Source organism: Cynoglossus semilaevis, chromosome 10 (assembly GCF_000523025.1).
Source record: "Cynoglossus semilaevis isolate Cse_v1.0 chromosome 10, Cse_v1.0, whole genome shotgun sequence".
Taxonomy (NCBI): domain Eukaryota; kingdom Metazoa; phylum Chordata; class Actinopteri; order Pleuronectiformes; family Cynoglossidae; genus Cynoglossus; species Cynoglossus semilaevis.
In genome coordinates, this window is record NC_024316.1 from 7,824,768 (window position 1) to 7,841,417 (window position 16,650).

General features: G+C 37.6%; 3 protein-coding genes across 6 annotated transcripts in view; all 3 read right to left on the minus strand.

Annotated features, from left to right (window-relative positions):
* The window catches only part of dennd2da (DENN/MADD domain containing 2Da), a 12,518-nt gene extending 7,087 nt beyond the window's left edge, over window positions 1–5,431 (minus strand). Inside the window, exons 1-6 of one of the 3 annotated variants that reach the window (XM_025059260.1) lie at window positions 5,296–5,431; window positions 5,145–5,201; window positions 3,809–3,869; window positions 3,617–3,703; window positions 3,440–3,490; window positions 2,596–2,652 (exon numbers count right to left, since the gene is read on the minus strand). In XM_025059260.1, the coding sequence (XP_024915028.1) occupies window positions 2,596–2,652; window positions 3,440–3,490; window positions 3,617–3,703; window positions 3,809–3,869; window positions 5,145–5,162 (274 nt within the window). In that variant the 5' untranslated portion in view covers window positions 5,163–5,201; window positions 5,296–5,431. Of the gene's footprint in view, window positions 1–2,595; window positions 2,653–3,439; window positions 3,491–3,616; window positions 3,704–3,808; window positions 3,870–5,144 lie in introns of all 3 variants that reach the window. The other 2 variants (XM_008318565.3, XM_008318566.3) reach the window with 2 other exon arrangements.
* A 4,153-nt stretch (window positions 5,432–9,584) lies between these two features.
* On the minus strand, window positions 9,585–13,367 carry igf3 (insulin-like growth factor 3). The gene is made up of 4 exons (XM_008318564.3): window positions 13,239–13,367; window positions 12,625–12,739; window positions 10,752–10,939; window positions 9,585–10,582 (listed from the first exon to the last, which is right to left on the minus strand). Exons 1-4 carry the CDS (start codon window positions 13,290–13,292, stop codon window positions 10,388–10,390), a joined length of 552 nt encoding a protein of 183 aa, XP_008316786.1. The 5' UTR covers window positions 13,293–13,367; the 3' UTR covers window positions 9,585–10,387.
* Window positions 13,368–13,495: 128 nt separating this feature from the next.
* LOC112487644 (uncharacterized) lies at window positions 13,496–16,575 on the minus strand. 2 transcript variants are annotated; one of them, XM_025059615.1, is made up of 5 exons: window positions 16,463–16,575; window positions 15,314–15,678; window positions 15,127–15,220; window positions 14,129–14,614; window positions 13,496–14,085 (listed from the first exon to the last, which is right to left on the minus strand). In XM_025059615.1, exons 2-4 carry the CDS (start codon window positions 15,661–15,663, stop codon window positions 14,147–14,149), a joined length of 912 nt encoding a protein of 303 aa, XP_024915383.1. In that variant the 5' UTR covers window positions 15,664–15,678; window positions 16,463–16,575; the 3' UTR covers window positions 13,496–14,085; window positions 14,129–14,146. The 2 variants fall into 2 exon arrangements, with proteins under 2 accessions (XP_024915383.1, XP_024915382.1); XM_025059614.1 differs by having other exon boundaries at window positions 15,127–15,678.
* Between the last annotated feature and the right edge of the window lie 75 nt (window positions 16,576–16,650).

Genomic DNA, 16,650 nt, shown 5'->3' on the forward strand with positions numbered 1-16,650 from the left:
TCCTGCTTCTGTTAAAAAACAAACAACATTTACTGACAAGAGTCAGCTTGTAATACCTGCAAATCAGAAGAGACACCTGTGACCAACTATCATTCAGAATACACATTCAGTACGATTAAAAAAAGAACAGAATAATGAACCTGAACCACAGAGATAAGCTCTATTGAAGTTCACAAAAGCTGTTATTTTTTCTGCTACCTTTAGAGTTCCAAACACCAGAACATCTGCCACCATCTCAGCCCTCCATCTGGATGTTCACCTTCATCACATAAAAAGACCTTCATTAGACACTCCTCTCTGGCAGCTCCCTCACCAGTATTATTTGTCCATTGTAGCCACTATCTCTCTTTATTCCTTAGCACAACCAGCCTCAGCCTTGCTTTTCTAACATTTGCTTTTCTAGCTTTATGTTTAAGTCCAGTTCGGACTTTTGGGGTCACTTAATGGGCTCACCAGTAGACAGTAGACAGTGCTACTCATCCAACCACAGAGAATGAAGCTTGTGAGAGAATTCTCAAGCTTCATTGTCAAAGCTTTGATTCAAACATTTGGACCTCCTTCCAAGTAGCAAAAAACAACTGCCTCCCTCACTCCCACACGTGCACGTACTTGTGTGTAAATGTATAGAAGAAGTTGTCCCACAACCACATATCTCTTGCCCCCTTTCCGCACCTCCTCTGTAGGGTTCTGACGACCCCAGGCCAGGGGCACCCATCTATCTCCACAATCATATTCCATTAGTTGTGGTCTCACAACATTGGGTTTTTTAAATTTTTATTCTGCCCCCAAAATGTATAATCACTGAATATTGAAATTGAATAAAAACCAGCTGCCAAATTTAACCTTGAACCACCACCACCCTGTGTGAGACAAAAGCGGTAACACTGCGACACAAAAGACATTTTTGTTGGTTTGTGGTTGTCAATTATAATGTTTGGTTTGCTGTCAAACATAAACTAACATTTATTGCCACTTACACTGCAACATACAGTCGATAAATGGTAATCATATCCTCAGTGACCTACAGCTGTGACTCTTTGTCCTGGTCTTTCCTTTCTCTGTTATTCACTTCCCTGACTGGTGACAAGAACCCTTCTTCGAGTCCACAGTGTGTTTAACCTCTGCAGAAAGGACAAGGAGTTTGCACTATTTCAATAGCAGTGGCATGATGTGGGTGTAAAGCTTTGCAGCTTCACGCCCCGGAGCTGTTCAACATGTTACAACACAATGCTGTCAGCACGGAGAGCAAAGGAATGGTGCAGACACCACCGAGGGTTGAACAGAACTGCATGTAGTCTGTCGTCTGTTCACTATCTGTGTTTACCAATGTCAAAGCAGCTTGAGGATTTCAAATAAAAATCTGTCCAAAGTGTGTTTGTGTGTTTGCTCAATTTTGTTTATACCCTGTAATTACTGTAACTGTCTTCTATGGTGATAGGCTGTTGTGACTGGTCGTTAACCACGCAGACAAACTCCTAAAGACAGAGAGAACATTCAGTGTCAATTTCCCAGCTCTCTGTTAAATAAAACATGCTGAAGGGGAAAATTGTTCCAGCAAAACTAGTTTGTTTTTTTTACCCACATAATAACCATGTTAAATATGGTCATATTAGATCACCATTTAATCTCTCTTTATTTTAAGTTGGAGAGTCATTTCAGAAATAAGCATATTTTCTATTAATAGTTTCTATTAATCTCTCTCTTCAGAAATAAGCATATTTTCTATTAATCTCCAATATAATGCAATATGAAATGCATATAAAAATATAAATAACATAATTTGATTTAATTTTGTCCTCTCAACTAGGTACATAATGATGAAATGCATATAAAAATATAAATAACTTATATTATTTGATAAAGGGTCACAATGGTAATAAAAAAGAGTGAAAGGCTCAGCAGCAAATGACAACCAACTACACTAGCATTAACGAGAAACTAACCATCAAAAATCATCAAATTTATTGTATAAGAGAAAGTGCTCCTCTACAGGGAAGGGAACTAAAGGAAACTTAACTTGTTAACTACAGGAAGCAGAGGGTGACATCTCTGCCCTAAAAAGAAACCCTGAAAGAGCAATGTTTACATTTGCACCTGATTCCATTATACTGAATAAACATTTTACCCCATAACATGTTTATTCACATTACATAAAGTTCCAAATTTCATTGTTTTCGTTTTAAATTAAATTTTAAAAAATCGAACATTATATTTTAGTGAAAGTACTGCTTCTCATTGCAACCACAATTTGCTAATTAGAACTAGAAATATAGGTCAACGAACAATTATAGGACTTTGACCAAACTAATTCTACATTTAAATATTACCTTGAAACATTAATTCAAAGAAGCTCTCGTTAACAGACAATAAGCAATAGGAACACGTCAAATACCCGGATGTAACAGAGCACACAAACACCGCACCTTGTAACAGGTAGAGCGGAGACGTGTTCGAAAATAGGCTAACTTTTTGTTCACACAAATAATTATGTGCCTTTGAACAGTGAATATTCCCATTCTAATAAATGTATAATACATATATATTTACTGTGTTAGGAGAAAACAGTGTTCTCTTCTCTCCTGTCTGTTCACTCACTCCATCTGTTGTTCTTCACTACTTCTTTTCTCCTCCTCGTCACCGTCTCACTCATGGCTGTTTGACACAAGCACACCACGGACCTTCAGTGACACAGAAGCGGCTGTCCATCGTCTCTTCTCCCGCTCCTACATGTCATCTTTCTGCCTCTCACTAATCGCACTCTCACAGGATCCGCGTGCTCTCGTGAAGCGCAGCCAAAAAAACTAAACTGCTGATCCCGGCTCTAAGCTGCGTTCACGTCACATGCGTAAAAACGTTCTCTGAAGTATGACTCATACGTCTCCCTGTAACACAAACTAATGGTAAGCGGGCCACCAACGTCCCGCGGTGTAATTTTACTTGTGCTACAATTTAAAACTAAAGAAGATCTTGTTAAATTAAAATATACCCCACCACCCCCCCAAAAAAGAGTTCAAGTAGCTGTTTACCAGTGGAAAATTGACTCAGCAGGTGGCACTAAAGCAGAAAAAAGCATGCTGGGTATAAAAACAAGTTTTTATGCTAAAAGTGAAGAAGTAGCTAAAACAACATTACCTTGGCCTGTCCTGCTTTGAATGACTGCTGGCATTTTCAATATCCACATGACAATATAGCCTCAAAAGCGTATTTGTAATATAAGGAATAAGTAGTGTTTTACTAATACTATTATATAATTAAACAAGATCTAAAACATGTTTAGTTAAAATATCTTGACAACGACTGCTCCGGACAAGTTTAAATTGTGTAAAGTGCTGGTTACCACAGGGATGTCCTATTATGAGTTTCTTAACACAAAATAGACCAGTGCTAACTAAGCCCTGAACACTACTATATAATATAATTCCTTGTTATGGCACAGTACCTGTCTTTATCTGGTCGCCAGTATCAATAAACCCTTGGGAGAGGTCACGATCTAATAAAAATAGAGTCACAAGTACCTTTATGTGAAATTGTCAAAAATGTCAAATGCCATTCAATATTAGCTGACATCCCTGTTGTGTTTTTAAACAAAGTGAAGATGTGAAATTGTATTGCCTACCTTGTATTGATGTTTCCCGGTATGATGAAAATGACCTCAGCCCTCTCCTCCGCATGGACACACCTTCGTCATTACTGTTGTGTCTTTCTGAATAAAAATACATGACAGGCAATGACTAGAGGTGTCTCTATCCCTGCTTTCTCAGTTCATGTCAGTTGAAGGCGTTTTACATGTGTGTGTAACAGGTCTTACTTTTGATACGGAGAGATGAGAAACTGAAACTTCTCCTGCTGTTTGGAGACAGTGGCTGATCCTAATGAGAAAAAGAAAATGAAACCAACAACTAAAGTCAACTGTACACATCAGCCTTTCATTATAGATACTAGAAATAACTACACATTTATTTTTTGGAAAACAGCATAGGGATATTAAATATATTCACAGTATAATAGTCAGCTTTGTGGCCGAATCTCAACTAGAGGAAAAGAGACCTGTTCTCCGCTTCACACCAACGTCCATTGACAAAACCAGTGATTTTATATAGTAACACAAAGCAGTTTTTATTCTATTGCGGCAATCTGTTGTTGTGTACCTCTGGTATTTGAACGTAGTTGTTTATTTTACATAGAAAATCATACCAAATAAGGTTGTAGGAGACCCGCAGGTCCTGCATCTCTTTGAGCAGAATTTGTTTATTTTCTCAATGGACTTTGGTGCAGAAGAATCAGTCATTTATAAACTCTAGTTTAGTATTCTGACACAAAAACACTTTTCGACCTTTCCAACCCTCACTGATGGTTTTGTGTTGTTATTGCATACAGCTGCACTGACACAGACACAGAGCTGTTGCAGGATTTGTAAACAGTGACGTACTTTTCCTCTGAGTCAAGGATGCGTTGTGTCATAATAAAACAACTGTCTGAAAGACACCATAGATACGTGGAGAAAACTGTTGTCTTTATTGTTGTGGATACAGACAAACAGATTTTATATATGGTGTGAAATTAGTCACTTTTCCTCTGACAACAAAGCATGCAATAATTCATAAAAGACACTTAGTTTAATTTAATGCTAATAGATCAATATTGTAATAGAAAATAAAGTAGACTCAAAACTAAAGAATTAATCATTTTAAAAATAATATCAGAAATATAAATCAGTATTTAGAGAACAAAGATTTTGTAAAAAAAAATTACAGTTTCACTTCAAGTACAACTTCAACCGTATGGAGGCCACAGTGAGGTTGGTTTCCTGTTGGTTATCAAACTGCAGCACCTTAACTACGTGCTTGTGGTTGTCTGTTCTGTGTTTTTTCAAAGGACAACTTGAATTTGAATCAAATTTATGTGCTCTTGTGAAGTTTACTACAGTTACAGAAGTAAAAGGTGATTTCTGCTTGTAGTTCTCCATTCCTCTTATGAATTGAAGGAAATGACATTTCTCACGCTTACAGCAATTTGGTCTACCAGGACTCTGACTATTGCACAGAAACCTAAAGTTCCTAATGTTCTGTTGTGAGCATCAAAGTGTCACTCCAATAACAGCAGAGTGAAAACAACTTTGTATAAAAGAACAAAACACAACTCACCACTTGCGACTTGTCCATGTCTGTGATTCAAAATGATTCATCCACTGGAGTGAGCTACTATCAACGATACAAATTTGACATCACTCTGAATAATAATAATAATAATAAAAAACTAGAAAAGTCTCTTTTCCTAGCATGAGCCAGTTATTACCAGTCGTTGGTTGTAAAGCAACAAGTGCACTGTACCAGGAACCAGTTGTTAAAAGAGCAGATGGTAAACTTCAATCACACGCTGGGATTTCCTCTTTCGCTGAGAAGCCACAGCACACTGACGCAGTGACATGAGTGCACTGTAGGTGACTGTGACTGTGTTTATTATACACTGAAACCTGTTTGTTCACCTTTGAGACCAATTCATCAGTGATAAACTGGAAGTGGACAATGATTAATTTTAGTAACATGGTACACTTACTCTACCGACAGTGTCGGATCAGGGGAATGCTGTAAAGTAGCAACTACAAAAACAGAATTTCTTTAAATGCATTGCAAAAGAAGTGACATAAAGATATAAATAAACAGGGTCAGAAATTTGAAGGTCAACGTAAGCTTTTATAGCTTCATCTTGTTGCCATTGTATAACAAAAGTGTTAGTATTGCTACCTAACTGTTAACCAAGCAGTATCTGCAAAAACTGAAACCTCAAAATGAAATGAATGAATAAGTTTAAAATTGAGTCTAAATACACCAAAACTGAAAGTTAGCGAGGAGATTATTGAAAAAAAAGAGAAAGGATAACCAAAATAACAGATGTTTTGGCCAAACGTAAACTTAATATTGGCTTAATAGTCAATACTTAATAGTAGTCAAAGGGTAACTCAGAGTTAGCCAAAATACATAAACATAAATTGTAAAAGTAATATACTGTACTATATCTCGTAGTTTTGCCCAAACAGCTAAGATATAGTTACTCAAATTAACTGCCATCACACTTTTTTAAAACCAAATTATTATGTAATACACTCTGCATTTTGTCACATATTTGTTTAGCTACAAGGAAGAACACTAGGCGCATGTGGACTTTTTCATTAGCAATAGGTTATACAGCGACACCTGCTGCCCAGCCACAGACCCAGACAAGCGTCTTTCTAATTCTACTAAAGTTAAAAACACGCTTAATACGTCATGTATTGTACTCTAGTGCCCTCTAGTGGTTTAATATACAAAGTTGGACTTGTTGAAGGTCGACCCAAGAGAACATGGCGACATACCTGATTATGTCATACAACAAACGACTGTCAGATGATGTCATGTTTCTAGGAAATAACATTTAAAAGAAAAACTTTACCAAAACAGTAATAATACGGCTGGATTTACAATAATTAACCCTGTGAACAACGTTGGGCCATTTCACACAGTGTCCAAATATTACTATAAAATAAATATAAAGTAATAGTATTATTACTTAATATTCATTGATTTTATAAATATGAATGTTAAATGCGTTACATTTACCTCGGGTTGTTGTAATTTTATGTTTAAAAACGTATTATGTACAGTTTCTATTCTTAATTCTTAATTTTCTTTAAAATGAAGAACATTGAATATGTAAACAGAGATGCACACAATCAGAAGAAAATCCACATATAGACATTTTATCTTGCAGTATTATCTCTTATGGAGGGTGTTACTGCATGTAGCTGTTCTGCTGTCAGATGCGATAATGGACACAGTTGATCAGGACGTCATTCAGAGCCATACAGTCTGGATATTCTCGAAATGGGTCACAGACAACAACTAATCACAAAGTCCTTGTCCCATAAGATGCTGCTTCCAGCATGTATCTGAACCAAAAGAACAACAACTAAGTACATTACAGCACAGATAAATCTTACATAATACAAACTAAAGTTTAGATATGAAACCCTATCAGGAGCAAGGTAATACAGTGGATTTGTATCCTTGTACATCACTGTACTGTTGCATAAGGGGAAGTTTTAGGGGTTTATTTTAATATCGTCTAAGATCACACAATTTTTCTTAATCTTACTTAACAAAACCTGGGCAGATAGAAAACAGAACGATCAAGAGAGCATGTTAAAGTTTCTTTATGTACTATGAAATATATTCTATTCTTTTGGTATAAATGGAATAATATAATTTTACTGATGGGTTTATTAATGTACTCAAATGGTTTTACATTTGTTATTTCTATTGCCTGAATATGAGCTCTTCATTATATTAACCAGGAGTGGTATTACTGTAATTCTACAGAGGCGGCCATTTTGGATCAGCCAGTCTTGAATTAGTAATGAATAATTCGTAACAGACAAACTACAGATATATTTTGTGTTTTACGTTTGAACAGGAACATTAAAGTCGAGTGAACAAGGAGGTAATGTGACAATAAGATGGTGATAAATCCAGCAACTTGTAACTTTAAGTACAACAGCTAAATTCTTAGCTTTTACGCTGACTGTAAGTTGTACTTTTTGTATTGTATTTTTGTAAGCCATTTTGTACTATTTCTATTTAAGTTGTTTAGTCCTTTCCATAAAAGTTAAGTCCAGTCAAAGTGTTTATTATTATTTTTATAAAGCACATCTTTTGTCAAATCAACCTCAGTTCACCAAAGTATTATACAGATGCTGAGTACTGTGCATACTGCACATACTCAGCATTAAATCAGGCTAAGTAATCAGGACAAATACAAATTCAATACAAATGATTGTATTCATTAATACACATATTATATTTTTGTTATTTGCTTTATTTATTTGTTGATTATTATAACTGTTATTTTATATAATACACACATTTCTAATGTTACTGTTTTTTACTTTGTAATTTTTATAGCTATCGAACGGAAGTGATTGTTTTTCAAAATAAAATACCATGCAAACTAACAAATCTAGAAAAATCGAAATCAAACTGATTTAAAATAAAAAGCAATAATTGGTTGCTACACAAACAGAACTCAGGTCTTGGCAAATGGTAAGAATTAAATGGACATCACTTTTGGGAGCATTGTGCTGTATTTCCTTGTTCAGGGGTCAGTGGTTCAGTCATACTTTAACATAATTTTCTAGCTAAATGTGATACTTTAATATTAAAGTAGTAATACATTTGACTTTTACATTCCACTGTTTTGAATTTAGTCAATGCATCAGAGTGTGCACTACGTTTGCCTCACATTAGATCACTTTAGTTAACTCTTTTTTTTTTGTGCTGAATTGTTATTGCTCTCTAGATATATCTGTGAATTATTTCATTTTATCCTTTTATTTCCAAAAGGAGTCTTTACCTTTTATTCTCGCCACACATTTGTAAAACTGATAAACACAGGAAAAAGTTGCACTCCATCAGTGAACTGCAAAGCTTGTTGAATATGTCATTTTGTCAAGTGTAACCAAACTTGACATCACCTTCATCAATTTATGTAAAACGCATGGCCCTGAAAATCAAGTGTGAGTTAAAGCTTTGTTCAAACTTCGGTGCATGGGAAAAGATGTGAGAAAATAACACTATCTACAGTAGCTGTGACGCAAGTGAAGAAGAAAAAAACCCTCCCATCTGTCTTATCAACACAGCAGCTGTTACTTTGTCGTGGCTCAAAAAGCCAGCAGCACCTGACCATCTGACTGGACTTGGCTAAACTTTACCATGCATCAAGTCCAGAAGTTCAGCTATTGGTCTTACTGCTGTTGGGTTATTACAATATTACAATAATAATAATAATAATCATATTTTTATCCCACAGGCTTTGATTTACTTAATTGTGCAGCGAACTAAACTCACACCTCTTTTACACCTGCGGCTAACTCTAAATTCAAATCTTCTTCTTTGTTTTGTGATTTGGCTCAGAAGGCTTTCAAGGGTCACTTTAGTTTATCTGTCTTCTCTACAAAGAAGGCTGAGATAGCCTTTAGTTATGTCAGAGAAAAATGATTCAACTGTTTATGATTGCAGCAGCATTGGACGTCAAAACACAAAGATACGTTTTGTGAACTTGTTTTTTTAGTAAGATTAAAATAAGTGACAGAGCCTGGACAAACGAAAGACAATGTTGTGTTACAGCTGAGAATGTAATTTCATTTGATGTCATACCTGTGAATCTTAGAGATCATCCATCCATCCATCTTTGTCCGCTTATCCGTTACCAGGTCCCGGGGGGAACCGGTCTCCACGACCGACACCGCACCAGCCCCTCGTCAACCCTACAGCGGGTGGGGAGTCCACTGGAAGGTACCAACCGCCCTAACCGGGAGTCGACCTTGCTCAGGAAGTGAACCCTGGGGTTCCACACCAATGACAGAGACATTGCCTCTGGGCCAAAGCACCACTCTGAGAGATTACAGTCCATCAATTTACATATTTTTGTAGAAGTACAAGTATTGTTGAATGCACTTTTTTTTAAGAATCTTAAATAAGCCTGGCTCATTAAACTGCTGGCCCCTCATCACATTTTATTGTTTTTATAGTTATATTTACTTCTAACTAAGACTCATCAAAGACTTGGAATAAATTCATGACACCAAGTGAACAGTGAGGCTTTGAAAAGATTTATTTAACAAAATCACAGTGAAATAAATAAGGAATAGATTTCTGGTATATAAAGCTTTCAAAAACAACAACATGGAATTGGATAGAAGAAAACAATGAAATACAATCAGTTCTAGAAAACGTACAAAAATTCAGTACATGGTCTAACTAAATAAAAGAACACGAGTACAACCAGCCTTTTTGTGAGTAACACAGCTACATGTTCCGTCAAAGTGCTAGACCAGTGTCACTGCATGTAAACAGAGGCAGTAAGTGACTCTTCATTACAATCACAGGCTTTATGAAGAAATAAACAAATGGAAAATAGATTTTGGTGCATTAGCTGTGGCTTATGAGTTATTACCTTTGACAAGAACTTAAACAAGTGTCTTTTCTCACAGTCTCATATCAACAAAAAACACTGAATAATTTTTTGTTAAACTTTTCATGACCAGAATGACAGACATTCACAGATGTGCACATATACAAACTGTCTTGGTGTTTGTGGAGCTTCGTACAGTGATGATAACATGTTACTGGTCACTAATAAGGCACTGAAGGTGAAAGTGAATGTGAAGTGCGCCAAAAGGTGGACCTTCTATGGGTTTGTGTGCAGATCTGACCCACGTGAATTTAGGTTTGGGGCGAGAAGTCCACTTTGTACCTATGCAGCCATATTGAATACGTCTGCCGGAAACTGACTTTTTTCTCGCTGACTCTTACACAGTCATTGCAAACTTGTACATTTTATAAAAGATTATAGGTCACGATTTAAATCTGCTTGCATTCTCTTTAGCCGGAGCCTGGGTTGGACGCAGTGGACGTCTGTTGGGTGTCGATGACCCTCTGTCTTTGCCTCCGGGCTGTGCTTTGTTTCTTAAAGCCTTCTTCTTCTGACTGTTGGGAAACCTCAGGTGGCCTAAAAGCGTCCTGAGAAATATTGCTTCAGTCTGCTGCTTCTGTGAGACAGAGAGAGGACACAGTGAGCTGATTCAAGGGCGAGGAGAGATAGCAAAGAGTCCTGCCACAACTGATCAGCGACTCATTTTCACTTGGTTGTTCATATCATCATAATTAGGGGACATAATTGTGGCAGAAACATGAAGTGCATGTGACTCAAATCCTCACCATATTTGACTGTGTGGTTGAGTGTGCAGCGGTGGTCGTAGCTGGTGATGCTGTGCTTTGCTGCTGCAGGATCTTTGGTTTGGCACAGTACTGCTCCAGAACGTGAAGGTTACAGCCGGCAGGACGGCAGCACTGATCAGCGATGCCCGTCCCTCTAGATCGAGGACCGTATCTTTTACTCCCTGAAGCTGAGGAGAAAATAAAAGCTTTTTTTTAAAAAAACTGCAGCAACATGAGACCCTACTTAAACACGACAGACCCAGGACATCCTTTTTTGGCTTATTTAACACTTGACTAATTTCAGGGCCTTTTATGAAGAAACACAGAGCAGTGGATAACAACACAGATAAACACTGCTGATTTGACTGGAGTGAACTGCAATCTTCAAGAAGCTCTGATCAGAGATTATTTGTTTTACTTTGCATTGGTCCCACAAGTGGCTATATACATGCTGGCTTCTCTGTGTCTGTTGTGACAACTGAACCTATTAGAGATAAGCAATGTTTTAACAATAAAGCTATCGCACACTGAGGCACAGTGTTATGGTTGCACTAGGGTTGCTGGACTGACATCGCTCCGATAGCAGATGGAGAAGGTGGCCTTGGTCAGAATGGGAGAAAAGTAATCAGGTGAAAGGGTCTCTGGGTAGTTCTATGGACAGTGGGGAAAAATGATCAAGTACCTTTATACAGTAATTGCATGCAACTAAAGAATAGCATTTTTCTAAGTTAATATTGCAGAGAATGTGACCTATTAAACATTTCTATGAACTTTGCTCAAATATATGGAATATATAGCTAGAGTTGTTTTCTCTGCAATATTTAGTTTATTAGACATTAAATATCTAGTTTGTGATCTAGAATAGATAATACTTGGGGGGAAAAAGCAAAGACAGACAGAAATAATAGTCAACAGTTAATTAAAGGCTAATCTTTACTAAAAATGTGCATAGATTTGACTAACTCCACTCCAAGTATAAGTGACACAGTGGTCCTGAAAACACAGCTTGTACAAATTGTAAAAACAAACAGCTGTGACAGCTTGACTCCTCGTACACAGATGGCAAACAATGAAAACTTGGCCTCAAGGCCAGAGTTAGTTGGAAAACGACTGGGATGATGTCACAGAAACAGTCTAATGATATGATTTTAATTTAAATCATATGAGGACATATTACAAGCATCAACTACGTGCTACAAGCTGCTAAAACTCATTCCTTTGATCCCCTCTTGGAACATTTAAAAACAATTTTAATATTTTTCGGTTGTTAACGGACAAGCTATTTAATTGCCTTGAATTTGGCACTCGTCGTGCAGTAGTATTGTGGCTGGTTCTGCTGTAAACACATGGGCAGGACTGCTTTTGTTGCTGTGATGCTGATAACTTGCTCAGTCTAAGTGCAGTGTTCTGCACTGGAAGTGATGTCCGTGACCATATCTGAGGTACACACCTATGCTGCACACACAGGGGGAGAGTAGCCTTGATATTTGGCCCTATCACAGTTAGAAGTGCTTCTCTTTATCCTTGCTTTGTTTTTACGTAAGTGAGTAGTCCAGAACCACAAGCACAAGAAGTCTTCGTTGGAGATGCGTTTGTTGGTGAAAATAAAGAACAAACGAATCACGTGCTTCTCGTGGATATCACTGGAGGCAGTGCTCTTGTTTAGTCATAAAACTTAATATTTAAAGATCTTTAAATTCTTGTTTTTCTTGAGTTAGCTTTGTTTTGACATTTTATTTTAGTTATCGTTTAGGTCAATCCCAGCCTATTTTCTAATGTGTTTATTAATCCTTTGACTAAATTTCAATTTTTTGGTTTATATATATATCTCATCCATAATCTTATAGCAGTCTGAACTGGAGGACAAACTTACCGAAGCTGAATCCTCGATCCCCACACACAAATTTGAGATCCTCGATGAGATCTGAGCCACAGCGGCTTATGGCTGCTTCTGAGGCTGCCAGATACAAGATCTGAACACACAGCACCTGCAGAGGCAACATCAAGAAAAACGTCATTCCAAACTTAATGTTCAACAATTAGTTAGTTTCATTTATGTTACGGTTGAATGTGCCATTGCTTCAGCAAAAAAATAAAAACTGAATTCACATGAATAATACAACAAAAAAAAACAAAACAAACAATAACACAAGACTCATTAAACCAGATTTACAATATAACACAAGACTCATTAAACCAGATTTTTACTAAGTACTACTTTAATAAGTACAAGTAGCATACTTCTGTCATTTATTCAGTAAAGATGTTATTTCTATAATTTTTTTTTACCATATTAATACATCAGTTAGTCTGAAGACTACATATAACACATTTTCACAACGATATATCCAGACATGAAAAAAAGTCATTTATAAATAAACATATCAGAAATGGGCTTTCTTTTACAATAAGTCAAGCCTCCCCTCGAAGAGCTACAGAATCTCTCGTTGCTGATTTGATGAAGTGAGTGTTAGAATCAGAACTCACCGTGAGTGTCTGTTTCCTGGCAGAGGAGCAGCACGAGGAGTGCATCCTGTCCATCTAGACCCACTCCTGTTGAGCTGCACACTTATAGTCAGGCAGGAGGAGGGTTCTATAATAGATCTTCTCTCTCTCTCTCTCTCTCACACACACACATACACACACACACACACATATCTCATCCACACACACACGTTCAATGATTTACCAGTGCAGTGTCAGTGCAGCTGGATGAGATTCTGACATGATATTTAGACAAAGGCTCAATGTTAAGGGTTTATTGTCCCAGACTCCATTGGACAGATACAGAAGAAAAGCTTAATATTATAAAACACATAAGAAATTAACTTTGAAATGAGACACACATCAGTGGTATTTGGTCCTTATTATGTCTCTCTATCTTTATCCTTTCGAGTTCCTTTTTTAACGTAAATCTTTTTTTCCGAGGCCAAAGACAAAAAACAAAACAAAATGTGCTGTGACATAGTGCATAATACTACAAATTCTGCTAATATATAGGGGATTATATCTATATATATATAATATATATAGATTTGCCCCCCAGGCCAGGAGTTTGACACATGTGGACTAAGGTATCAGCACACAATGTTCCTGTGTGGCAGCACCACAGTATTTAGAAATTTAATTAATATACTAGAATTCCTCAAAGTTTAATTAATCTTCCAATAATGGGGAAATTCACGGTGTGTCTTTGCAACTCACACAGACTGCGTTTTCGTTTCCACTAAGTATGCGTTACCGCAGGGGATTGAACCCAGTACATTCTGAGTATAAGGCAGATGTGTAAGGCAGGCGTGATAACTGCTACACCAGTACTCAGTACTGTACTTGATGTGTAAGGCAGGCGTGATAACTGCTAACTAGTACTCAGTACTGTACTTGAGTTGTGATGGCTATAAGCTGTTGAGAGCAGCTTCATTCTCTCTCAGTCTGGCCTTCATCAGGGCGATCTTCTCCTCCTGTACCAGCTCGTCAAAGTCACAGTCCTTCACCAGTGAAGTGATCAGTGAACCTCTGCTGGTGTTCGAGCTGTGGGACACCTCCGCACAGCCTACGGACATGTCACCCTGGCTCTCAGCTTCTCCAGCACTCAGCTCCTGCACATTATATTCACCAGGGTCACTGCTGCCCTCTATAGGCTCAACCCGGAATGACTCCAAGACAGGTGGACCCAGTGCTGTTTTTGGTTTTCCAATATTCTGGTAATGGATGCGTTCCAGGTTGAGTTTTTTATCAGGGGACTTGGAGCCAGGGCAGGTGGTCTCAGATGGAGACACACTGGTGTTGTCCTTGTTCTTTTTGCTGTGGGGAACTTTACAAGAGATGCGTTGTTTCTGAAGTGGGTTTTCATGGTGCGGCACCTGAAACACAGACAAAAGTTAAAGACAGACAATGTTGATGCACAGATGAGATGCTCAAAATCACTGCAATGAAGCCGTTTACTCAAACCGTGCATTCCATCCCTGACACATGTGGCTAAAAAAGTTCCTGCCCATCATCAAGGAGTTCTTAAAGAACCAGCTCTTCAGAGAACACCTCCTGTCCTAGCACTTTCTCCTTCTGCGCTCTCACCCTCTGGAAGCCCTGCTTTCCTAACAAGTGGTCCTCCTCTTTAAAATATATTTGAATAAAAACATCTGCTAAATACATTCATGTATTTAGCAGATAAATACATTCATGTATTTAGCAGAAGCAAATAGTAGCTTTGCAAGGCATTGACAAATGTAGGACAGAGCGAAAGTTATGTTATAATACGAAATTTTCTTTTTCATCCTCAAAAGCAACAATATTTATCAACCCAGAAAGACATACTAGCTTCCTTTTTAACAAACATGTGGCACTGTGTTTTTTTCTGATGGGAATGTGATATTACCGTGTTTTGATTTACAGATGACGTTGAAGAAACGGAGGAGCCATCACCTAGCTGTGAGTCACACTTGTTTTTTTTCTTGCTATGTTTCTTTCTCCTGATGGACAGATAAATGCAGCCCTTGTAGATCACAATTGCATTCTGGTAGAATTGCTTAGGTGAACCCTGAGGAAGTGGGCTACTGCGAGACCTGTACGTGCAGGAAGTCTTCTCACTGGAAATATTCTTCAGCACTTTGTAAGCTGCTTTCTGGGAGGAGACAAAGGACATTCGAACTGGATCCTGTTCTCTTTGGCGTTCTGAGCTGAGCAGCGAAGAAAAGCTCTCTGCCGGGACAATCCCTGTTTGCTGTTTCTCCCCTTTCCTGCGTATGACTGCTGGACTGATCCAGATGCCTTCTGGTGAACCACTCATCTTCTTGGAGTCACCTGGGGTGAGGCCCATTCTTCTGAGCACTGAGGAAGGTAAGCTCCACAGAGGGATGCTCTTCACCTCAGCCTCCACTGGGATGTAGATTTCCAGTCTTTTGAGGGAGTCCATGTTTTGTGTTTTTACCTGTGAGCACAAAGATATTTTACTGAAGCATAACAGTGTCTGCTAGAGCTAGGACGTTTTGATACAAAGACTTTTTTTTAGTTTAACATTTGGGGAGAAGTAACTTCTTTTTTGGGGACCCATACAAAGTCATGACTTCATGGCCTGCTTCTCAAATATCATGTATTTCTGTTAATAGTCCAACATAAAGAACCAAACAATTTTAGATTTTTTTTAAATGTCCATAGCAGATTCCAAACAGGAGAAATAAACATTTCAATCTACTGGTGTAAATAATGTCTCTGCGTTGGGAGAAGCTTAAAAAACAAACATATTAGTAATAACTAAATCTGTTAGTAAATTAGAAAATACCAGGCCAAGGTTTAAGTCATGGAATTTAAAACATATTTTTTAGAAGCGTCACTATGCATTTACCTGTAGCTGTAGTAACTAATCCTAAAGGTTTTTCTTCAGCTGAAACGTAACTATCAGCTTTCACTTTCCTGTTCAGTTACTATACACTGTAATTATGTTGATAATGTGTACTGTTACCGAAAGTACACCCGGGTGTATAAAGCCCGTGGTAGTTGACATGAGGCTGTGAGAACGGAGAATTAAGAAGCCAGTATTAAATATGTACCGGTAATGTGATTTGTTTGAATTATGTAAGGATTCATCATAATTCAACAAGGTTCGCTTTTGTCGCAAACATCGACGTTCTTTTAATGTAACACACAGTCTCGCACTAGAACTGTAAATGTGTTTAAAACAAAGACATAATAAAAGGTGGAAATGTTTTTCTTACCTCGCTGGAAATGTCGTAAGCAATCACTACTTCCTTTTCGTAACTGCCTTGTCTTCCTCAGCACTATTAACTGGCATGTTTTCTTGTTATGGGTGTACTAGCGCCATCACCTGGACAAAGCATTAAGCAAAATTTAAAGGTAAAGGTTTAAAAGTAGATACGCTTCATGGGCTTAGACGTCGTTAAAT